The 26,013-nt window shown below is 37.9% G+C and overlaps 1 protein-coding gene across 2 annotated transcripts in view; it reads right to left on the bottom strand.

Annotated features, from left to right (window-relative positions):
• CACNA2D3 (calcium voltage-gated channel auxiliary subunit alpha2delta 3) overlaps positions 1-26,013 on the bottom strand; it is a 1,005,807-nt gene that overhangs the window by 478,153 nt on the left and 501,641 nt on the right. For both annotated transcript variants that reach the window (XM_051978988.1, XM_051978997.1), the window contains exon 10: positions 7,790-7,879. In XM_051978988.1, coding sequence (XP_051834948.1) covers positions 7,790-7,879 — 90 coding nt within the window. The remainder of the gene's footprint in view (positions 1-7,789; positions 7,880-26,013) is intronic.

Genomic DNA, 26,013 nt, shown 5'->3' with positions numbered 1-26,013 from the left:
AGAGATAAAGAGCTGCTTTCCCTAGGAAGTTAGGATCCACACTGGGGCATATGGAGTGTTCAGGGAGGGCTAGCTCCTCTGATGTGAGGGCTGGCTGAGTCCATTTCAGAGATGTTCATCAATCTGAGGTATGGCATTGGCCTTTTTCAATAATGAAGGACAAGTTCATGCCTACATGGGGATCCCGAGGTGTAGACAAAACCCAGATGTGCTCCCAAGTCCAGAGTTGCAGGGTACTCCACATCTGTTTGGCCACCTGGGAGCAGAAGTGGTACAAATCCACTACCCTCTCTCAGGCAGAAGCCTGACCTTGACATCAACAACAAATGCAGGGCTTGGCCATCCTTGGAATAGAGCAAACAGGCCTTGAAAATGGACCAACTCTTAAAAGCCAGTGAACCAAGAAGTCCACAGGGAGGAGATTTTTGTGTAACTTGTTTGGAAAGAAAGGCCCTGGAAAATTCTCTCTTAAAAAAAAATACTTATTTCCCTAGAGAGATCAGAAAAAAAGAAGAAGGGCAGAAGAGGCTGTTGCAAGCTGTTTAGTTTTTTAAAACATTACTTTCCTCTGCCGGAGACCACATTATTCTACATAGTAATCTGCTGTTTGAGTATTTTGAAGAATGCAATTACATTCAAATGCTTTGATGAGCAATATCTCTTCTCTTCATATTTGTCTAGAACTTTTTTATTGAATAGCAAGAATGATGAAAGTGTTTTCCATAATAATAATGACGACAAGAACCCTATGATGAACAACAATTAACTCAGTGATTCATCAGTTAGAAGGGAAAATTTCAATGCATCCTGACATTTAGAGCGTTTGGTTGTGATTAACCATCGTTGAAATGTCACAGAATTTTACTTAATTGGCTAAGAAAAAAATTAAGGTAATCACGGCAAAGATGGCATTCAGTCCAAAGAAAGATAATTGCTGTTGTCACATGACAAGGTAGATACTAACTAGCAGAGCCAGCCACTCCAGATTCCTACAAAATCAGATGAATACGGCATAAATCAGGGGCTGGAAGGAGCTCAGAAGTGCATTCCTACACTCTTTTCAAAGATGTGAGTCTCAGCAACTACAGATCTTTGAGTGAGCTAAACCATTGTAGGACGCAAAATGCAGGTAATTTCAAGACACAATTTCCTTGGTTTAATTACTGTAACCCCTGAACCATCCTCAAATGCCAGCCAGAATTTCAATCATACATCTTTGTGTATGAGTGCAGAGCAGCAGTAACTCCAAAGAAATGAATACGAGTGTTTAAAGGTCATATTGACGAAGTAGAAAATAGATAAACCTGGATATTTCATGGAAAATTAACCAGCTCCGCGTTCCTCAAAAGTCATTACTGGTTAAAAGTACAAAAGAGAGAGGATGTGGCAGGGATGGTTTTATCTGTGACAGCCAGGACAGTATAAGAGAAGCCTTCAAAAGAAGACATGCTTGTTCTCAACAGTCTTACCCCCAATTTATAGCAAACAGAGCTTTTAGAACTCACACGGGATTGTAGTCTTCTCATCTGGAATGCTTTGGGTGACCAACTACTGCCGAATTACCGGAGGAGCAAAATATAGCTGATTCTGGGATCAAAAGCCCAGGGTCTGAGAATTCCGAGTTTTTAGCTGTGCCTTTGGCCAAAGCTCCCAACCTCTCTGAGCTCCCTTTGTCTCATTTGGAAAATTTAGAGGTTGAATAAAACTAATCTAAAGTCTATTCCATTTCTAAACTAATGGTCTTAAGCTTCTTTCTATCAAACATATAATTTATTACATGTTATTAATTTTCCTTAGGTTGCTATTTTATACACAAATATACATGTATGTATATGTATATAAAATATACATACATATATACAAAATATGGATTTACATACACATTTATAAGTATACAAATATATCCATATATATTTATATAGTATACAAATGTCTAAATCTATCATATATATGAATATATAAATACATTATATATGTATGGAGGGAAAAACAGATAAAGACAGAGATAAAGTCTCAGAGACAGTGAGACAGATTGATAGAGACAATAGGAAAAGGGAAAGGTATTAATCAATTAATAGAAAAGATTTATTAAGCAGCTGTTATATACTGGTACTCTGCTAGTTACTGAAGATACATACATGGAGGAAAAAATTATATTTTCAATGAGTTTGTATTATAATAAAGTAGAGGAGGACTCTATCTACCTATGTATATGAATATATACATATAATTGTATAACTTAAATATAAAGTCAATAAATGCAAACACAGAGATAGCTATTAAAAACTAGATATTTGGGGAGGAAGGATTCTAGCACTGGAGCAAGGGATCTGGAAAAGCTTCATGCAGAAGATAGTGCTTGAATGACATCTTAAAAAAAGAGAGAGACTATTGGAGGTGGTGGTGGAAGTAAGGAAAGAGACTATTCCAAGCATGAGGGCTTATGCCATGGGATGGACATGGAAGATGGAATGATTTGGGTAAACAACAGATTATGATGCTCACTCTGTCATGGATACGGGAGGGGACGTAAGTTTAGAAATGAAAAAGACATTAATGTCACCTAGTCCAAGCTATAATAAGCAGCTGACTTAAAACATACTCATCAGCCAACTTCTAAATAATCACCCCCTGAGAAAGCCCATTCCATGTAGGAATTGTTCAAAAATGTGTCATTCAGGTGGCAACCTGAGACTCTTGCAGAGCTCAGTTATCCCTTTGAGTCTTGTACACTTTGCAGTATTTGAATCTTAAAAAATTGTAAGTATTCCTTAGATGGATAGCCCTCATTTCCCCCTCAGTTAGCATATTACAAGAGAACAGTTAAGGTATAAAAGTGAGCATATTAAATTCTTGGCAAAGGAATGAGGAGCATATTAGACACCAGGAGACTATAAAGGGAATCATTAAGAACAAAAACTGAACCAAAAAAACAAATTTCCTTTTCAGAACCTCCTCTCAAAGGCCAATTTCTAGGTGAAGCTTTTCTGTATCACCCCAGCTTCCACTGTGATGCCCCCATTAGCCTGAATTTGTTGTGTTTGTATTTCACATATAATTTTTTTGCATATATCATATTCTTTCATAAGTTATTTGATGGAGAAACAACTTCATTTTTTTGTTTTTGTTTTTGGCACAGTAACTGGCAATGTGCTGATTAATAAATGCTTGGATTGCACTGAAGTCTTCTAAATCTGCCAAGGTTTTTAAACTGGACTAAGAAGTGGGGGGAAAACTATCCATTGAGATCTACCTAGTATCCCCCCAGATTATGAGCAGAAGAAGATACACAAACAGAGAAAGAGCATTTAAAAATCATGACCTCACCTATCCATCCATGAGTGCATAAAATAGGGTTAATGAATAGGGTGAATTAGAGGTCCTAATTGAGTAACATAAATTTGATGCCAGAGGTGTCACTGTAATGTGATTGAATAGGACAGAAATCCGGCTCTGAAAGTCTAAGCCTTATTCAGAAGGACACAACCGATAAATGAAGTAGAACAGTCTTGCATATTAAGCAGAAATATTTACTTGAAGACATCCAAGAACCCAAAGTTTGAATCACAGGAGAGTATAATTGAGCAACTCAAGGAAAACCAAAGTTAATATCACCATGATGGATCTGCATGGACCATCTAGGCAGAATGGGGAATAAGAAGAAGAGCTATGGAAATAAGAAATCACAAAGAATAAAATGATCATGAATCATGAGCCAGGCCTTATGTGAGCTGCTGAGAATACAAAGACATAAATAAAATATCACTTGCTCTCAAGGAGCTTATATTCTATAAAGAAAGATCCTATGGGGGAGATGACAAATAATGAACCTAGCAGAAAGAAATAAAACTTGCCTTGAATTTCACTTAAAAATATGAAGTCATTCACTGAGCACTCAAATATTCTTCCTCTGCTCATCACTCTGTTGTTTTCAGTCCCCACCACCTCCTTTATTACTGTTTTCTATAGAAATGGCCCCACTCTTTGCCAAGACAAACCGCTCCACATGCACAAGTCATCTTAATCCATCCTTTCTTCTCCAACACAAGGCCCCCTCTACTTTACAAAGCCTTTCACTAATCTTACTCTCTCCCTGTCTATTTCAGAAAGAGAATATCTAGAATTTGAAATGCTATCACATGGCAGTAAGGATTAGATTTAGGATCTGAGGCCATAGCTGGACAAAACCTCAGAGGTCAGGTATAGACCGTGCGGCTCACTTTAGAGTTAAGTCTGTGAAAGTTATAGTTGCCCAAAGTGATAAAAGTAGGAAACAGCAAAGTCAGGATTTGAATCCAAAGCTCCTGTTAGAAAGTGAGCTCCATTAAGGCAGGGCCTGGTTTTTAAAAAATTAATTTGTTGGTTTAATTTACTTGTTCTGTACCTTCATTTGGTAACTTTGGAGAATACACTTTCAATTGAATTTATTGGTCTTCCTCTACTGAAATGATTTGGATATTTATTGAGTTAACTAAATCCTATACATGCTATGTCCCTCCAGTAGAAAGGAAACTGCTTTAGGGGAGGAAAGAAGCCAGGTGTGTGTGTGTGTGTGTGTGTGTGTGTGTGTGTGTGTGTGTGTGTGTGTGTGTATTCGAATTCCCATGGGCAACCAAGAATTTTGCTTATGCTAGACACTGAGTCAATGGAATTTGTGATTATATGGTCCCTGATTCTTTGGGCAACTCTGTCCTGGACCTCATCAAAGAAACTTTCATTTCTGAAATTTTCAGAGTCTTATTTTAATCTGAATCTACGGTATAACCCTAACATGTAGCAGAATTCTAGTCCAGAATTCTAAAGACTCATAAGCAAAATCTGAATTCCAAAAGATGACAGGAATCCTCAAGAGGTCCCTAAGTATGTTTTGTCAGCTATCCAGGATGCTGGAGGTCAACGTTTCCCTTAGCTTTCTTCAAAGATTTCAGAATTCATTTCTCCTGATGTGGGCATTTGGGCACTGATCCGGCAAAATAAATGTTTTCAATGGCTCTAAGTCATTTGAGGATGACTGGAAAACTTTTTGCTGAAGCATAGTGCTCGGCTTTTGGGGACCTTGGCAGCCCAGAATTTACAGAGTTTGTTCTGTACATTGGAACTATTAGTGGGCTGTTAAAAATGGATATGGTGGCCAAAGCAACAGACCATCCCACAAATGTTGATTACATAACTCGAAATATATCAGCCTTTGAGAGGATGGTAAGCATGAATTTATCCCTATTTAGTGTCATAGAAATTAACATAGTAGTAACCAGGAAATCCCTACTATCTCTTCATCCTTAGTCCATGTTTCTCCTTTATACTAAAGCCATTTAGAAGGAGGCTTGGAATCCACAGGGCAATGGATTCAAGTGATGTTGCTTTATGGAAATTTACTAATAAAAAAATAATAATAATGATGTTCTACAACATACAGAATAAAAACAGCAAAGAAATAAGGATCCTTAGAAAGAACACTGGGGAATTAATAGAAACTGCTTGCATTTTTGTTTTTCTTCCTGGGTTATTTCTACTTTCTGAATCCAATTCTCCCTGTGCAACAAGAAAACTGTTTAGTTCTGCACACATATATTGTATCTAGGATATACTGTAACCTATTCAACATGTAAAGGACTGCTTGCCATCTGGGGGAGGGGGTGGAGGGAGGGAGGGGAAAAATCGGAACAGAAGTGAGTGCAAGGGATAATGCTGTAAAAAATTACCCTGGCATGAGGTTCTGTCAATAAAAAGTTATTTAAAGAATAATAATAAAAAAAGAAAGAAAGAAATAAGGATCCTTTTACTAATCATTGGGTTGTTCAACTTTTATTAAATCAAATGCCACAGAGAGATATGGCTTTTATCAATCACTTCTGATTCAGCTCTTTTTAAGATTATAGCAAAGCTTCACAAGGTGGGGAAGGAGACAGCCATTTGCTTTACTTGGACTCACAATACCTACAGTATAATGCAATTGAGTTCAAAATGGTAACATACTGGGAAATAGTAAAATGTACTGTGGAATAGAAACATTTCCTATGATTTGGAGGCATTTCTTGTTATTGATATAGAAATGAGGACAGTTTACATGATTTTAAACTGAGAAAATTATATTCCAAAGATAGTAAAAATGCAAGTTGAATTGGGCTAATGGAGCACATACACACTAAACATTGATGGGGTCAGTCACAAACTTAAAAATATTTGGAATTTGGGTAGAAAACTCATCAGACTGTTTATATCCTTTTACTCAGTGATTCCCCTACCAGCCATACATCCCAGAGAGGTCAAAGATACAAAGAGAGGACCCACATATATAAGAATATTCATAGCAGCAGGATTTATCGTAGGAAAATTCAGTAAAAATGATTGCCTTTAGACTTTTAATAGATAAACAAATTATGATATAAAGATACAACACATCTCCATTGCACCATAAATAACACAGATGTGAAGAATTGAGAGAAAAACAGGAAGAAATATGAGAGATCTAAGGAAGCAAAATCAGGATAAAAGTATGAACAATGATAACATTAATGTAAATGAAAAGAACACTAAAAGGAAGATGATGGCAAAGTATTTATAATGAAACATTTTGGAAAGGGAAGAGGAACACATCCATTCTTTTGTCAAAGAGTTGTTCAGTTATATGTGGGGAATGGAATATTTGGCCACTGTTATTTGATTAGGTTGGGAATTTATATGTAAAGACAAAAGTCATTTATAAAATTAATTTTTGAAGGAAAATTATATTCAAAAGATCAATTTTTTTTCTTATTTCTGAACAGTAAATGTTGGTAAGGAGGAGAAGCATTGAATTGAATTCTTGGAAACATAAGTTGAACAAGAGCAAATAATAGATCTGTGTGTGATCCTGGGAAAATGACCAAAGTTTTCTCAGCCTCAAATTCCCCATCTGTAAAACTGGAGTAGACACATTCACCATCTCTCTAGATTATTGTTAGACTCAAGTGATATAACTGATGGGATGGACTTTGCAAATTTTGGAAAGCCATCAAAATGCTAGTTTGGATGATGGTGTCAAGAATAATAATGATGATTCTGAGCTACTATTATTCTTAATCCAGCTCCTCCAGTGGTGGATTGGGTCACACACATGGTCCTTCATATCAGGATGTTCACAATGACTAAAATAACTGGATCACATTCCAGATCTGTCTGATTTAAAACAAAACATGCAAATTCAACTGTGAGGTCCAAAATGTGAACATTCTAGGCTGGGGGTTGTCCCATTTTTGTCTTTGAATATACAGTTTAGCCCACTGCTTGGCACATAGAAGGTCCTTAGCACATATCTCTTGACTTAAACATGATTGATTTGGTTCTATCTACATGGCGTGATAACAATAGATATGTGTATACATGAAAGCATATATTGCTAATATTGTTCAGTTGTTTCAATTGTATAATTCTTGTTTGTCTTGTTTGGGGTTTTCTCAGCAGATACACTAGATTGGTTCACCATTTTCATCTCCAACTAATTTTGCAGATAAGGAAAATGAGGAAAACAGGATTAAGTGACTTGCCCAAGTCACACAGTTAGTAAGTGTCTGAGGCTGGATTTGAACTCCAGTCTTCCTAATTATTCTATGTTCTATGCTGTCAAGCTTCCCTACAGATATAGTGATATAAATATAACTATACACACATATACCAATACACATATGTGAATGCATGAATATACATATGTATATGGGTATGTATATGCAGGTATATCTAGCTTAACTATGATAGTACATTTAAACAAAAGGCAGACTCTGTAGATGAGAAAACAGTGTCAGAAGCTTACTTCATTGAGCACACTGAAGGCCTCATTCAAAGCAATGTCCAACATCCCAATTCCTTTGGCAGAAAGTTTGTCCAGATGTTCTCTGAAATGCTGAAATGACAAAACAAGAAGACATTTATTTGTAATGTTAGTACAATTCAAGGACAGGAGCAAAACTAAAGTGAGTTTTTTCATATTAAAACAGGATTAAATTACTTCTTTCCCTTCTGACATACCTTATAATCATATAAAATGGAAAAGCTATATTAAATGGCTTGCACCATTAAATTATTTTTTCTTAAAAAAAAAGATGATGATGATGATGAGGGGAGTAGTTGATCTAAAGATAATAGAGTCAAAGAATATCAAATTGATGTCAAACATTTCATCCAATGTGCTTACCCAAGAAAATCTTCTATTGTGTGCAGGAGTAAGAATCATCCATCTAGACCCTTGAAGGCTTCTATTGACATGGGATTGACCATCTCTTGGGGCAAACTCTTCTAATTTGAGACCACTTTAATAACTAGGCAATTTTCCTAACCCCAAGACTAAATTTGCTCATTTGTAACTTATACCCATCTAATTCTGTCTATAACATCAACAAAATGGATCTAATCACTATTCCATATGACAGTCTTTCAAATATTGAATTTAGAGATCTCTGGTGAGATCTGGGGTTATTCATGTAAACAAAGGTACTCTGCTAACCCCAAAGCATTCTATAAACGTCATTTATTATTAAAGTTGTTTCAGAGAAGGAAAAAAGAAGGAAGTACTAAAAGGGAAGGTCCTATTTCTCTTTCTTCCAAGATCAGATCCATTTTTAGTGGAGGAGAAGGGCAGGTAGCCAGATCTAAATTCTATTTTCCTATTGCTCTAACAGAAATGGGAAGTAAGGAAAGGAGGGAGTATTGGTAGGGGGGGAGAAGATGAGAGTAGGAAGGGATCAGTTGTAGCTGTTTATAGCATGCAGACAAGAATCTCCTCCAGCAAATAGACTGGCTTCTATCATGGGACTTGGATAAGGGGACTCGATGTTATATCTATACCACGTGGTCTACCCCCTAGCCATCTTGTTCCTCTTACCCCACAAGAACTTGGACATTACTCCTGAGATCTTGAGCTCTGATAGGTTAGCTTTCACGTCATCTTACTCTCTACCAAGTTATCCTTTCAGTTTCTGTTCATGTATCCTTGCTATCCTTTTCCTTATACTGTTAATTTCCCTTTATGTTATACCTTATCCTGGTAGAATATAAGCTTCTTGGTACAAAGCCTATGTTACTTTTTGTATTTATGGCCTTAGAGTTTTCACAGTACCTGACACATAGTGAACACTTGATAATTTGTTATTTTTAAATATCTATAATATTACATTATATATTTGTATGTTACTATATATAATTTATTATTTATTCATTGCAGAAGCTATTTCAGTACATCTTGTCCTGCCTAATTATTGTCAAAGGTAGAGGCTAGGGGGATATTGGCAAGTAACAGACAGATTTATCCACAGTTATCACAGTTACCTGGCCTTCAACTTTCTTTCTTTCTTTTTTTCCTTTCTGAAAGAGCAAATCCCCTAGGTGTTTGTGTGTGTGTGTGTGTGTGTGTGTGTGTGTGTGTGTGTGTGTGTGTGTGACATTATCCCCAAATTTGGGCAAGCTGTTCCACAGAGCAATCTGTCTGATTAAGCAGATGGAAAATTCTTCCTTTTTTGTTAAATTAATGAGCAGATTTCCGTCTTTCTCCTCTCTCTCTCTCTCTTTCTGTGTGTGTATGTGTGTGTGTGTGTGTGTGTGTGTGTGTGTGTGTGTGTGTGAGAGAGAGAGAGAGAGAGAGAGAGAGAGAAAGAAAGAGAGAGAGAGACTGAGAGACACACAGAGAGAGTGACAGAGAGAGAGAGAGCTGTCTGTATTCATGTGTATTTGCTGGTCATTATGTCTGTATCTCTCTGAATTTGTGTCTCTCAGATAGAGACATGGATGAATGGATGGATAGCTGAACAGATAGATGATGGATGGATGGACAGATAGAAAGATGCATAGATAGATAAATAGGTAGATAGAAAGATGGATAAATAGATAGACAGATAGATAGATACAAACAGATAAGTAGATGGGCAGATGTGAATGTGGTTTTATTTATTGATCTAAGGTTCTATGAATCTAAGATTCATGGATGAAGCAATTCTGTTGGGATAGCTTTACGATAGAGAATGGCCTAAAACAGCTCAGTGACCATCTTAAAGTCACACAGTCAGTTTGTGTCAGAGGCAGGACGACAGGCCAGGTCTTCCTCATTCTGAGCACACGACTCCTGCCCTCTGGCTCTCTGGCTATTCTGGAATGAGATGGAGAGAGAGAGAGAGAGACAGAGACAGAGACAGAGACAGACAGACAAAGAGAGACAGAGACAGATAGGCAGAGCCACTTTAAGAGGTCAAGGAAAAGAACACAATGGAATCAACGTTTCTTTTTTTTTTTTCCCTCTTGACCCATCCCAACTCTTTTCCACTAAGATGAATAATTGTTTCCGCAGTCAACAGAGCCTGTGCCACATGAGGACACTCGTTAGAGGTGTTATGAGGGAGGCAAAAGCAGAAAACCAAATAAGAAATGCTTGAGGGTAATTACCCAAACAAGTGCGATGGTTTTTCCTGACCATATTCTTGGGCTCCTGGTTGGGCCCAGAACATGCAATCAAGAACTAGAGAGGAACACCCACTCATTACAATTGAGTACATTTTGTTACGGAAAACTCTGCATTAAACAGTTGGACTTATCAGGTGGCTCGTCTCAGTGAATTGTTTTATGAAGCCTGGTCTGTTTCTCCCATGGTCTGCCAAATGGAATCTGGCTTTTCCATGGGCAATTAGGAATTACATTCCTGTTCTAAGTCTCATGTTACTTATCCCTGGTGTATGATGTGGACTAAGTTCCTTCTTCTGCCTCAAAGCCAAGATCCTATTGGACTATTTTCCTACTACGGCTCTGGGCTCATGGAACTACAGGTGTCAAAGGTGTAACTAAGCCAGATCCGTGAGGCTTTGCCACAGGGGGAGAAATTTAGGTGGCAGAAATTAGAGGGCTCACAATTTTAATACATGCTCTCCTTCAGCAGAGTAGAAATAAGCCCAGGGAGTACTAATTCAGAGGCTGGTTAAGGATGAGGGAAAAGAAGGGTCCAGTTCCATGAAGTTGTAAAGAAAGCAGACTGTAGCCTGCTCAATCTCACCCTCTCTCATACTGTCACATAAGGAAATTTCCAATTTGTCCTGCATTACCCTATTTTCTCCCCAGAGCTTCCATTTCCCTTCCTCTTTTCCAGAAGATATATTCTCCCTCTCCACTACCTTCCACAAGCAGAGGCGCTCCTCCCTGGAAACAATGAATAACAATCCCAATGTTACCTTTTCTTTTTCAGACTGTTAGGAGAAGGACTCTCCTTGAGCTATTCCCAAGGAAAAAGAAAGAATATAGTAATCCCAAATATCATGCATTGAATGAAGTGACCTCCAAGATCCCGTCCAGGTCTGAATAAAGACTATGTGCCACTTTAGTATCTCATTAAAGTTAGAAAACAAACTCAAGTGAATCTGTCTCAATTGCATTTTGTGTGTGTGTGTGTGTGTGTGTGTGTGTTTTAATATCACAAATTACAAAATACATTTCATAATGGTGTTGCTTGCCATGGACAATGATTAAGTCAGAAAGCAAAAGTACAACTTACAATTCTGCTAGTCATAAGTACATAGTCAAGATTGAATCAATCGTGAGAGGACTGAGCTCAGAATCAGCAGGTTACTTGTATCCCCTCTTAGCATCTTGTAAAGTCTTTTATACTCTGGAGATGTAGATAAATATTTATGAAATCATCTCATCACAGAGATGGAGGATTCCTTGGTAACTTGGATTAACTCAACCTCCCTTCAATAGGATCTCTTCAATAACTTTGCCTTAAGTATCCTCCAGTCTGCTTGGGGACCTCTAAGGAGAGGAGGTCCATCATTTCCGGAGGCTGTCCATCCCATTTTTAGATAGTCCTCAGTGTTAGGAAAGTCTCTCCAAGTCTAACTCTGCCTTTTTACACCAAGCCTCAGTTTGTCTCTTTGCAAGTTCCTTTCTTGGCTCCTAGCTCTGCCCTGACAGGGATGAGGGGATTACAGGTATCAAACTGCCAAAGTCTGTACCAGAACGTCCAGGTCCACTAGACTTCTGCAGATGTTGGTGTAGCTGAAGATCAAGTGAGCTTTCTCGGCTCCCATAGCACCCTTTAATCACTCTGAATTTAACGGCCCACTGAAAACGAAGGTGGAAACTCTTTAATTAATCTGCAAAAATCTCATTATTCTGCACTTGGCTAGATGAAATATTCCTCAATATAGCTCAGGACAATTGCCATTGAAGGTGGCCAGACCTTCTGGAGCAGCCTACATTGGAAACCCCTAGCAAAGGGGTTCCAGCCCTTGGGGCACCTCTGGCTTCAAATGCTGAGCCACCTGGAAGCCTCCAGAGGGACTGGTAATAATAACGCTCCAAGTTAGTTGGATTTAGCAAAACCCTACCCTTGCATGTGCATTCTGCTCATCTGATGTCATCTGTGTCAACTGCATCTAATTGTATCCAAGCACAATAGTTTATCCAGCACCACCTTTTAATAATAACTGTCTGCTAACCTTCCCCTGTCTGCAGCCTCATGCCTCAGGAAGGAGAACCCCGGGGCAACAATTCCTTTTATTATTGAGTATTCTGAGCAAAATATAACAATATGTCAGATGGTTTTCCATAATTCTCCTTTGAAACAAGGTTGGTTGTAATTTTTTTTTGGTTTTGTTTGCATTAGTCTAATATTAACCAGATCCATATTTTAGATTCTACGGTCTGTGCCTTAGCCGAAGGCTCTTGTGCTTCTTTTCAGGTTGTACATCCTTACGGTCAAGCCATCCTTTCTAGTAGGTCCCTTCTCAGCCACTGTTAAGCTTCTACCAGATATGCAATCTGATCTATGCATTTTATGCTTACTGGTATGGTTAGATGCTATTTCCATCAATAGACGATAAGCTTCTTAGAGGCAAACACCACTCATCACTCTTTTTGTAGGTATAGCCATAGAGCAGAGCACAGAGTTTTGCCAGGAACAGAGCTCACTGCTCATTGATTGACTGATTGAAGAATTCATTGATTAATGATTGATTGAAGAGCTCATTGATTGATTGAAGAACTCATTGATCGACTGATTAAAGAACTCATTGATCGACTGATTGAAGAACTCTGTCTTTATCGATATTTTTTCTTAAACTTCTTCAATAGCTTTGAAAAGAATCCATCTCCTCTTAGCCCTGCATTCTAATTACTGTAGGTGTTCTCCTTTTCTTACTTTCTACAAATGAGTTTTGAATGTTAAGTTAAAGACAATTTATTGATGTTCTATTTCTAACATCATTATAGTTATCCCCAGTAACCCTCCTCCCCCCTTCCTTCCAGAGAGCCATCATTATCATTGTCGGTCATTTTTCAACTAAATTTAACTATAATTTTGAATTTTTCTCGGCAAAGATACTGGAATGGTTTGTCATTTCCTTCTTCAGGTCATTTGACTGATAAGGAAACTGAGGCAAAGAGAGTCAAGTCACTTGCCCAGGGTCACACCGATAAATATTTGAGACCACATTTGAATTCATCAAGATCAATCTTTCTGATTTCAGATGTGGTGCTCAATCCATTTCACCACTTAGCTGCCCAAGAGATATCATATGTCAGAGAGCCGTACTATATAACAAAAAGCATTTTTTTAAAGAGAAGGGAAAATGAGCACAACTAATTGATACATTTAAAAAAAGAAGAATACAGCTTTTAAATACATGGAAACTTTCAAAATTATAGTAATTTTTCAAACTTGCAGATAGAAAATAGCAACCAAACCTTGAAAGAGAGCATCTTGTTAGGATATTAGCTCTAGACCTGGTGGGGGCTTTAGTGGGAATTAGTCTGAGTCTCTCATGTTACTCTTGAGGAAAACATGGACCACTGAGGAGAAATGACTTACCCAAAATCATACATAGAATCATAGAGGGCCATTTTATAGATCACACCACAGAGGCCCAGGGATTGTAAGACACCTACTAGAGGTCACATATGATGAGTATCAGAGGGAGTATGTGAACACAGGTTCTTGACTCCAGAGACAGTATTTATTTTTCCATAGCAAATAGACCTGGCTTTGTTGTGGTTCAGTCATATTTGACTTTTCATGACCACACTTGGAGGTTTCTTGACAGAGATATTAGATTGGTGTGCTGTTTCCTTTTCCAGCCCATTTTACAAATGAGGAAACGGAGGCAAACAGGACAAAGTACCTTGGCCAGGGTCACACAGCAAGTAAGTGTCTGAAGCTGGATTTGAACTTGGGAAGACTTCAAGCCTGGAACTCTGTGCACTGTGGCATCCCCTAGCTGTCTACTTTTTGTCACACCAAGTCAAAGGTCTCTTTCTCTTCCAATTAATTTCTATGATGATGGTATTTTTTGTATTTATTTTTTAATCTGAATGTATCCATGTGCCAAAGACATGGGCAGGACATTTCACTGTTCTGGGCCACAGAGTCCTCATCTATGATATGAGGGGGTTGGACTAGCTATGTTTCGAAGTCCTTTTCAATTATAAATCTATGATCCAATGATAGTTTTTGATGTGTTGTATGAGACTCTGGTGTACAAATAAAAAAAAAAGAAACTATTTTAAAGACGGGCATATTCTGTTTAAAGGAAATGTGAATAGGTGTGTGTGTGTGTGTGTGTGTGTGTGTGCTGAATGCATGCAAAATATATTTTATTGCACAATACTACAAACTATGATCATCCACGACTTAAAGCTAAAAAGAACCTTGAGGACATCTGGACAAATCCTCTTTATCTTAGAGTGGAGAGAACTGAGGGAGAGCATAATGACTTGATTTACTTACAATCACATGATTAGTTAAGAGCTCAAATCTTAATCCAATCCCTCTATCTATGGACTCAATACTTTTTCACCAGTGCCACATTCTGGCAATCACCAGGTCCAATTAAAGCCACAAATCATTGACAATATCCATATACAATATGTGATAAAACATATGCATATTGAAGGAAAACATCTTACCCACATTTCCCTCAGTAACATATGAGCTCCTTCAGGTTAGGGTTCTTTTTCTTTCTTCCTCCTTCCCTCCCTCTCTCCTCTATCTTTCTCCCTCCTTCATTCATTCCCTCCCTCCCTCCTTCGATTCCTCCCTTCCTTGCTTCCATCCCTTTCTTCCTTCCTTCCTGCTTGCCTGCCTCCCTCCCTTTCTTTCTTCTTTTTCCTTCCCTTCCCTTCTCCTTTCCCTTTCCCTTTTTCTTTTCCTTTCCTTTCCTTTTCCTTCCCTTTCCCTTTCTTTTTCTTTCTTTCTTTTCCTTTCTTTTTCTTTCTTTCTTTTCCTTTCCTTTCTTTCTGTCTTTCTTTCTGCCTTTCTTTCTTTCTTTTTTTCCTTTCTTCCTTCCTACATTCTTCTTTCATTTCTTCTTTTCTCTCTTTCCTTCCTTCTCTCCTTTCTGTCTTTTTCTTGGGTGGGGGGGGGGTAGTAGTGTATCCTCAACATTTATAGTAGGTCATGCACAGAGTAAGCACTCACAAATGTTTCTTGATTAATGAACTATGTATAAATTTATTAAGAGAATGTTTTCAGATTGTGAGAAACAAAAAGGAAGTGATATTCTGCCTCCTCAAATGTCTATCTTTGTTATTTCATAGTATAAGACACAGCTGCATATTCTTTGACCTAGCAACACCACTATGAGGTTTACATCCAGTGACATCAAAGAAAAAGGAAAAAGAACTTATGTACATATAAATATTTATAGCAGCTCTTTGTGTGCTAGTAAGAGATTGTCATCCGTTGAGGAATGGCTGAATATTATGGCATGTAATTGTAATGGAATACTATGGTCCTTTAAGAAATGTCAAGCAAAATGATTTTAGAAAATCCTGGGATGCTATATATATATATATATATATATATTTAACATACATATATATACACATATACATCTATACACACACACACATATATTTAGACAAAGTGAAATAAGCAGAAGTAAGAGAATAGAAATATCATGAAATGATCAACTATGATATCTTAACTATTCCCAATAAGACAATGATCCAAGGTAATTTCAAAAATTTATGATGGAAAATACTATTCCTCTTCAGAGAAAGAACTGACAAGCTCTTAATGCAGAATAAAGCTTACTTTTTCACTCTCCTTTTTTTATTGTTTTATTTTATTTGTGTTTTCTTTTGCAACATGGCTAACATGGAAAAAAAATGTTTTACACTTCACAAGTATAATCAATATCCTAATGTTTGCCCTGTCAAGGGGAAAAGTTGGGAGGAAGCAAGATAATTTGAAACTCAATTTTTAATGCATATTAATTTATTTTTAAATTATTTAAAGATATATATATATATATATATATATATAGAGAGAGAGAGAGAGATATTTAAACATGACTTGTTACACCCCTGGAAGATGGGTTTTTATCACGGAAAGATGGATTTATGACCAAGTTCTGCAGAGGAAAGAATGTAGCCTGCAATACTGCTTGCAAATAAATCACTTCCATAAACAATTCTCATCTAAAGAAGAGCAGGCAACAATATTTTTAAAAATAAAATGAAATTGCACATCATGAAAAATAAACAACTGATCAGAAAATGTGACCCTTTCTGTTTTATTAGCAGATTTTAACAAAATAAGAAGGGAGGGATGTTTTTACATCTTTGCTCAAGCTATGTTTGTTATGGGAGCCACAATTCCAGGGAAAACTGTTGGCACAGTGGCATATTATTGGTGACCTGTGGTCCCTGATTCACCCACTATGGGGGCATATTCAAATCCTACTCTTCACAGGGAAGATGGGAAGGCAATTCTCAGGAAATGACACTTCTTCCTCACCAGCCTTTGACTTAGTCAGATATGTACTGATCTGTCTCTTTTTTAATCACTAGCAACAATATTTTTTTTTCCTTATCTGCCTACGAAGGGACAATAAATGTTTGAATTCATCTCTGATTAAAAATAGGGGAAGTGTCTCCAGGGGAATCAGTTTGTCTGCTCCACAAAGCAGATCCTCTCTGGGGAAATATTATTCCCAAGAAGTAAATTAGCTGGTTGAGAAGCTGCATTAACTATTCAAGCACCAAAAAGCAATAAAGAAAAATATAATAGGATAATAGGTTTTAGAGCTAGAATAGATGTAAAAAGCCATTCACTCCAATTTTATCATTTTACATGAAAAGAAATAGAAGCCTGGAGAGATTAGTTGATTTTTCCAAAATCATACAGTCTGTAAATAGCAGACCTGAGATTTGAACCCAGATTGTCTGACAACAAATCCAGGACTACTGCACTATGTAAACAGAAATATTTAAAAAGGAATACATGTAGAAAGTAACAAATTACTTAAAGATGTTACTGCAAGTGAAATAGGCTAAAATGTTTTAACACTATTTAAATTCATTAATTTCAATACCAGAACTGCAATAAATATAAGGAGAAATAGAATATAAGCTCCTTAAGGATAAGAGCTGATGAATATATTTGTATCCTCAGTGCTTAGTGTATTTCTTAGCCTTATGTGCTTGTGGGAATGGATCTATTCTTTTAAGCACAATGTCAATCAAATTGGATGCTGTCAGTAGACAAGAGATGAGACCACTGACCTGAATGTAAGATCAGCTGACATTCCTTATGTTCTTAGGAAGATTATTGAATTAACATTTTGGCAAATTACACCCGATTTGTGCCAAATGGGAAAATCACTTTTAAGTGAAAACAGACAAGAAAAATCAAAGCATGAAAGTTGGACATAGAATATTTTCCATATTCACCCATTTCAGACAGCATAGAATGCATTTTCCCTAACTTTAATAAGTATAAAAGGAAGACTCTCAAGTTTAGAGTCCTCAAATCCTCCTTTCCATTTCCTCTGCTGTTTTATCCTTCCCAATCCAGGACTTTTCCCATCAAATGTAAAGAACCCAACAGGAAAATTGTGTACCACTGGCAACGCAAATATATGGTTTGTGTACTAGCTCTTCAATCTTGTCATAAACATTGTCACCTTTCATGTTCTCCCTGCCTTAAAAGGTGAATGAAAAGCTTCATATGGCCCAGTGGAAAGAGCTTTGGTTCTGAAATTCCCAGGTTCCAATCTTAGCTCTAATGTTTACTGTCTATATGAATTAAGGCAAATTTATTTCCTTGAGCCTAGGTTTCCTCATCTGTAAAATTAGAGGGATAAAGAAGATGGCCTTTGAGATTCCTTCCAAGTCTAGATCTCTGAACTATGCTCCCATGGATTCTGTAGGTATTGAAGAAAGATATCAGAGCATATTGGCTGTTATTGACATCTGATAGCCTAGATTTGGATTATTCCTCTAATACACACTGGCCAAGCAACTCTGGTAGAACTATATTTTCTTTAATATATATTTATATTTCCTTCAATGACTCAGATCACAGCCTGTCTATATCTCACCCATATCCTCCTCCAAAGTTTCCAATAGGCAGCTCAACATATTCAAAGTCTTTTTAAGGACCTCTTGACAAGGGGAAAATGCCTGTCCTAAGTCCTAAATCCTAACTTCTAGGTCACTGAATGGCCATCCCATGAAACAGAAAATGGAAAGACAAATAGACTCCTGTGGCACAGACTGGCAAAAATAGTGTGAAGAATACCAAAGCTTAGAATGAAATAATTTTGGTACAGTTTTTTTGTTTTTGTTTTTTTTTTTTTGTTTTGTTTTTATTTTTGTTTTTGTTTTTTTTAGGGAAAATCTAGGAGGCATTTTTAAAGGAAAATCAGAGAAGAGGCTACTTTTTTTAGAGGCGAAAGGGTAATTATCATTGACAACAGAGAGAAATTAAAGTTGTTCAATTCTTCTGTTTCAATTTTCACTTCTAATGAAATGACATCTACTTATGGAAATGACAGAAGAAAAATAACTAGCAAGCTTTGGATATTCAAGATAAGTGAGGAAATATTAAGACAATAAATTACAAAGAGATGAGTTCAGGCGCAAGGTCAAGAACAATTTCCTTATGACTACAGCTGTCCAACAGTAGAATGAGCTGCTTCCCAAGACGGTGGGCTTCCCTTTTCATTGGAGATCTTCAAGTATAAGCTGGATGATCACTTGTCAAGAATGTTACAATGGGGATTCCTTTCATATGGAAGGTGTAGATTGAACTGTATGACTCAGTTCCTTTTCAAGTCTCAACTTTCCTTATTTTGTGATCTTAAGAACTAGATTTAAAATGTCAAAGCCAAATTAGTTGAAACTTGTTTTTAAAATAGTTTATATAATTTCATTTGATAGAGAGTAAGGTGAGTGAGAAGAGCAGGAATCTCCTTTCTCAAATCTTCTCTGGAAATAGAATTTCTTCTTTTCTGTTCTCCACAATTTAAGAGCTCTAAAATGCATATGGTTAATGGCAGGTGTACAAGAATATATTGATGAGTATTTTATTTGACCAGGGCAGTGAAAAGAGGCAAGGACCCCAGGAAAGGAGCAATTGATGATAAAATGTCACAATTAGAAAAGGAAATAAATGACTGAGCACTAGGAAAAAGCTACATGACAGGTGTGCAGTCATAGTGAGAATAGCTCTCAGAAGGGATGGGAGTGACCATTGTCTTTTCCAATGATCTCTTAAGTCCAAGATTCTTAAATTGTGGATCACAACTCCATATGGGGTCACAAGCTGAATATGGGAGTCTCAAAAAAAATTGGCGGCAGCACAAGGTATCAAATATTCCACCAAGATTCAATTCTTTCTATAAAAATAAACAATCACATCTATCTTATTAATATGCAAATTTGCTTTTGTCTTTAAGAAAAGGTAAAATTATAAGTATACCAGAGAATTGTTTTAAAATAAATTTCTTTATCCTCTATTATCACTAAATGTTTTGATTTGTATATTTATATTAATTACCTATATATCTGGGTAATGTAAAAATTACTGGGCAAAAAAGGGTCATGAAGGAAAAAAGTTTATGAAGACCTGACTTAGTCAGGATAAATAAGGCAATCTGCCCACTCAGTGTTACTGCCATTAAACAATAAACACTAGACTATAAAGACATTTGTAGTGCTGTGACCTTGGTGCTCCTTGGGAGACTGCTCTCTGGGAAACAAGTTACCGGTGCCCTTTTATTCAGTCCTACAATTTTGTGGGCAAAAAGCTCAATTGAGAACAAAGAACTCCTGAATTCATCATCTGTACTGCCTTTGGAATCAGGTCTTGTAAATCTATCGAGTGAGTTTGTTTATCTCCCAAGAGATCTACCAAAGCAGGGCTGACTAAAGAAGTCAGATATTGAGGGGCATAAGCAGGATTTAAATAGTGTACTTCTTGAACAGAATAATACCCAGGGAAGAAGATTAATTAAAACCAGCCTATCAGTAAAGATTTATTAAGTACTTACTATGTTGTGCCAGGCACTGTGCTCAGTGATGGGGATACAAAATGAACGAGGACAGTGCCCACCTTCAAGGAGTTTACAATCTAACAGAGAATATAAATATGCACAGAAATATAGATAAAACCAGCTACATGCAGGGTTAATAGGAAATAAGCAAGAGAGAAAGCATTGGAATTAGGAAGGGTTGAGGAGGGTTTCCTGTAGAAGGTAGAATTTTAGTTGGGACTTAAAAAATCTGGGGATGTCAGGAGTGTGATAGAAGAGATCTCCAAACATGAAGGATAATAACTAGAGAAAATGCCCAGAACTGAGTGATGGACCACCCTGTTTGGGGAATTGTCACTGAACCAAACATTTGTGTTAGGGAATAAGTTTAAGAAGCTTAGAAGGGTAGGAAGAGACCAAGTTATAAAGGACTTTGAATGTCAAATAGAACATTGTGTACTTTAATCCTGGAGGCAATAGGAAACCAATTTTGAATCAGGAGTGGGGAAGGGTGACAGAATTGATCGATGATTAGGAAAAGTTTGTTAGTAGTTGAATGGAAGATGTATTGAAGTTGGGGGAGACTTGAAGCAGGCAGTCATCCCCCTACCTCCGGTAGCTATTGTAGTAATCAAACTGTGAGATGATGAGGGCCTACACCAGGGTGGTGGTAATGCCAGCAGAGAGAAAGGAATATATTTGAGAGATGTGCAAGAGTCACTATCCCCTTAAAATCAGAGAGAGAAAGAGAGCTCATTACTGCTCATTAATGGACATGTTTACCTCCACATAATGGGGAAAAAAGGAGCGGATTGAGAAATAGGATGTGCTTTTGAGAGGGAGATTGTATAAAAGCTTAAATATTCCCTACAGACCCAATTGTTTTGATGATCTCTTCCTTTGTGCTTCCACGTCCCATAATCCTCAGATGGAAGTACATGGATTAATGACCCTATCTGGCATTGTGATTATGACTTGGTCTATCTTTGTTTCATCAGTCTAGACTTCGTTCTTTGAACATCACAGTAATATGAGGCAGCAACAATCTACTGTGAAGTCATTTATGAATGCACGGAGTACTTTGTTATGAACTCTACAAGTTGAGGCAAAGCTCAACAAAGGTTAAACCAGTTTCAGAAATAAGATGCATCTCTCAACTACACTTTGTTATCCAAGGATTGTCTTTCAAAGAAAGCATGGGGACACTTTAAGGCTTGTTTTAATTTTAATGCCCATTTTAATGGAGAAATAGGATACTTTAAGCAAAAGTAGCTCTTTTGTGGAATGGAAATAAAAAAAAATTCTCTCAACTTTAACTCTACCGATAAGAATGGACTGTTATTTCTGAGATTGTCACCATCACTAATCTTCCTTCCTCATGACCCAAGCCACTTCTTGGGCCAGTCTCTCTCCATTCCAAGGCAGCTTTCACAGCACTGCCAAATTCATCTGCCTTATGCACTGCTGTCATGGTGTTGTACCCCTTCTCACATTTATCAGTAGCCCCTCTTCCTGATTGAAATAAAAATTGAAGACCTTCACCAAGGCATTTCTGGCCCTCCACCTATGTAAGGCTGTCTTCCCTTTCCAGATTTATTACGTATTACCTATGTGTGTGTAAATAATACTACAGCCAAATGAAACTAATCACCCCCCTTCCTCATCACACACCTTCTGTATTTTCCAGCCTCCAGGTCTCTGCCAGAAATGTACAATCTTCTTCCTCACCCCTAATTTTAAGACTCAGCTCAAGGACCTTCTCCTCTGTCCTATATTCATTCATTTGATGGAAATAAATCTTTCTACATCAGATTCAAATGTCACTTTCAGTTGATTCACTAAGCATTTGAGTGGCAGCTTTATGCCCAACACTTCACCAAATACATAAGCTACAAAGATAAAAACTAAATAATCCCTACCTTTGAGTATCTTGCGTAGTAGAATGGAGATGGGGCACAGATAGATAAATAAATATGAAGTATCTGCCAAGTGATGTAAGGTACTGGTGCATGAACAATTAATGGGATAAGGAAAGGCTGAGCATCAGATATGTAGGAAAGCTTTGGAAAGGGCCAAAGCTCCCAAGGGGGATCTAAGGCTGGAGAAAATGTCAGGCATGGGGGAGTAGAGTATACACAGGCATACAAGGAGGAAATGGAAATGTCATATTGGAAGTCCATGAGCCACTCTGCTAAGAACATAGGAGAGTAATGAGAAATCAGAACAGAAAGAAAGCTGGCCTCCACATTGGAAAAGTGTTTAATCAGCAAAAGAAGAATTACAGAGTTGATTTGAAAGGCAGTAGGGAGCTACTGAAGCTTGCAGAAGATGGTAATGAAATGGTCAGACTTATAATTTCACATACTAACACATATTTTGCCTCGATTTTTCTTTTGCATCCAAATATTCCTGTTCCATTCTCTATGGCCAAGTAGAATTACATTGACCCTTCTTCCATTAGCCCTTCAGAAACTTGAAGCTAAATATCAATTCCATTCTAAGTTTATTCTCAAAATAAAATATTCTAAATTCTAAACTCATTTAATCAGATATCCTATGGCATGAACTGAAGGGCTTCAGCTATCAAGTACCCTCTCCTAGATGCCCTCTAGCAATCCATTTCCTTCTTAATATATAATACCAAAACAAAACAAAACAAAACTCAGTATTCTATGCATAGATGCCAACCCAACAATCCCTCAAGCTAACATATAGGAAGTGCTTCATAAATGTGTGTTGTTAATTGATTCTTTGATGAAAACAAAAAGAGGTTTGATACTTCCCTTCCCTGATTGGTTTGGTTATTTACTATAGCGCAGGTTTATTTTAATAGGAGAATTAACCCATTAATCTCATTCTTTTAAGTCATCCCCAGGTTTCCCAAGCTCCTCGGCAATTGACTTAAAATAATCCATTTCTTGGTAAAATTTAGGATTTATAATATCCCTGGGGAAAGAGTTAGAGAATCCCAGAGCAGAAAGAGACCTCAGCATTTCTCTACAAACTGGAAAAAACCCACCAATGACCTATAGAGCAAGTATTAGTATACATCATCATCATCATCATCATCACCATCACCACATTATTATTATTGTTGTTGTTGTTATTAAAGACCTTCAATGTGAGGAAACTCAAGTCTCCTCAGGGCCATTTAAGTTTTGGATAACTTTCATTGGTTCAAAGCTTGATTTGGTTTTTCTTCGTAGAAACCCTATATTTGTCTCTCTGCAATATCTTTTGCCTCTTTTCACTACCTCTGCCCTCTGGGCCCCATAGAACCCAATGTGTGAGTTATGCACAGTCATTCCTTTTTATGAAAAATGAAACGTTTCTTGTGAGACGGTTATCTCAAGTCCCTAGCTACAGCGGCTCTAATTGTCGCTCGATCCCTCTGGTGATGGTAAACTATAACACGGTGTTTCTCAGAGATGAAAACATTCTGGCCCAAAGGGAGAAAATCTGATATTAAAATCAGCAGCTCCACATGTTTATAATTTGGTGGAGAAAATGCAGACAGTGATAGAACTACGTCTGAACTGCTCACCACTTCTTCCCTCCACTACGTGTAACGAATCGAGACATCTGAAGGGAGCATTTGTTTAACAGGAATGCCAAAGTCTAAGCAAGATGGATTCTCTGAAAATGCACAGTGAATATCGCTATTTGATACCAGAGACTTGGATTCGCTGGGATCTCATTTCAGTATCAAATGCTGGGATTACTTCATAGCAGAATGTAGTCACGTGTCCAGCAGCTTTAATTCTATCAGAAAGTCAATGTTGATACTTGGTTTAAAATCTAGTTTATTCAACTCTGCAAAGGTTCAAATGTCTTAGATCAGTGTGCCCATGAGAAGAAGTTGGAGAGGAAAGACCATTGTGTATCATGGTCTTGAGAAGAAATTAGGAAGAAAAGACCAGTATGTATCCTTGGGGCTACAAGAAGAAATTGGGAAGGAAAAACCAGTGTGTATCATGTCTTTGAGAAGAAATTAGGGAGGACAGACCAGTATGTATCCTTGTGGCCATGACAAGAAATTGGGGAGGAAAGACCGGTGTGTATCATGGCCTTGAGAAGAAATTAGGAAGCAAAGACTAGTATGTATCCTTGTGGCCACGAGAAGAAATTGGGGAGAAAAAGACAAGTCGCTGAGTTATATTACCTCATCCTGGCCATTTCTGTCAGACACTGTTGGAAATGTGTCCAAAAGAACCTTGTATTACAAACCAGTGAGCGCCTGGGAAACCGGAGCAGACAGAGTGGGGAAGCTAGGGTCTGCTTTGTGTCTCGACTCGGCAGGGTGGCATGTGTGTGTAAATAACAGACCTCACACTTTACATCAGTCTGTCATTTCCGAAGGTGTAAGTTCATCCTTTCTAAACTTTGCAGAAACCTTGATTTGCTTCAAATTGGCTTCTCGGAGGAAGAATGCTTTCATCAACGGCAGTTTTTGAGAGCTGACAGAAGTCACAGTTTCAGCTCGCTCCCAACTCGGTGCCAAAATCCATGAAACCTTAAACTCTGCATATATGTGTATTTAGATTCCATTTGCACCAAGAATAGAACACAGATGCACCTCTGGTAAATGCTCCAGGGTTGGACTCATCATCGTTAAATCCTCATCAGTTACTTTTCTAGGAGGGGTGCCCTTTGCATCCGGAGATGCTGCTTCTGGCCCTCTACCAGAAGGCACGTGCTCCTAAGTGATGGACAGCAGTGATGATGAATTCGCTCCAATCCATCCACGCTCTTCCCAGATCCCCCTCATGGCCAATAGCATTACGTGCATTTGCAAGACAGGCGGGCAGGGTTAGGGCAATCACAGAACGATCTCCACTTCTAGCGGAGATCAGCTTGGACAGCTGTGGTCCTTTCCCCCCTAATCACTCTGGTTCTGGAACAAACAGCTCTGCCACGGGAGGAGCGATCGAATGCAAACACTGAACAAATGGGCCCGGCTGTATTTCACAAATGCTTTAATTGAGGGCAAAGCAAGGTAAAAACACATTGAGTAAGGTGGTGAATGGTGATGTTGGGAGGTCAAGCCAATCTGGTCTACTGAACGTTCCCCATCAATGACATTCTACTTCCTTTTTCCATGTCTATACAATGACCGTTGCTCATACTGACGATGATCTGCACCCTTACTTGTAAAGCGGACAGTCTCTGGCTTCCCTCAAAAAGCAGATCAAAGCTTGCAGCTGCAGAAGACCTTTTTCAGTCTCCCCCCAACATTCCCATCCCTCCCAGGCACTCAGGATTCCCCTTACAGATTATCTTCCAACTAGTCTTTCTAGATTATATATATGTAGTATATATGTCCCCAACAGAATGGGAGTGCTTTGAGATCAAAGACTGTGATGGCTTAGATTTTGTTGTTTGTATTTTTGTTTTGTTCTTTTTTGAAACTTTATATTGTCATCACCTAGCATTGTGATTAGCAGAGAGTAGCCCTTAATAAATGCTTATTAATTGAATGGCCCATGTTCCCTTCAAGGCTTAGCTCCAATGCTATCCCCTCCAGGAAGCCTTCAGGTTTCCCTCTGGGGATGCCCATCCCAAACTACTAGCTCACATCCCATAACTGAGCTCACATCAGCCCTGACCAGGCCTTCTATAAGCTGGTCCCAAAAGGCCCACCCAATATTCTTGAGGCCTTCCCTCCCCATCCCTTTGCCTAGTATCAAAGGTTCTTTACTCCATGTTTATTGTTTCTTGCCCTCCAACAGAAAGAATTTAATAAACA

This window comes from Antechinus flavipes, chromosome 1, assembly GCF_016432865.1.
Source record: "Antechinus flavipes isolate AdamAnt ecotype Samford, QLD, Australia chromosome 1, AdamAnt_v2, whole genome shotgun sequence".
Classification (NCBI taxonomy): domain Eukaryota; kingdom Metazoa; phylum Chordata; class Mammalia; order Dasyuromorphia; family Dasyuridae; genus Antechinus; species Antechinus flavipes.
Note: the sequence above shows the minus strand (reverse complement) of the source record. Positions and strands in the feature narration are given on the sequence as shown.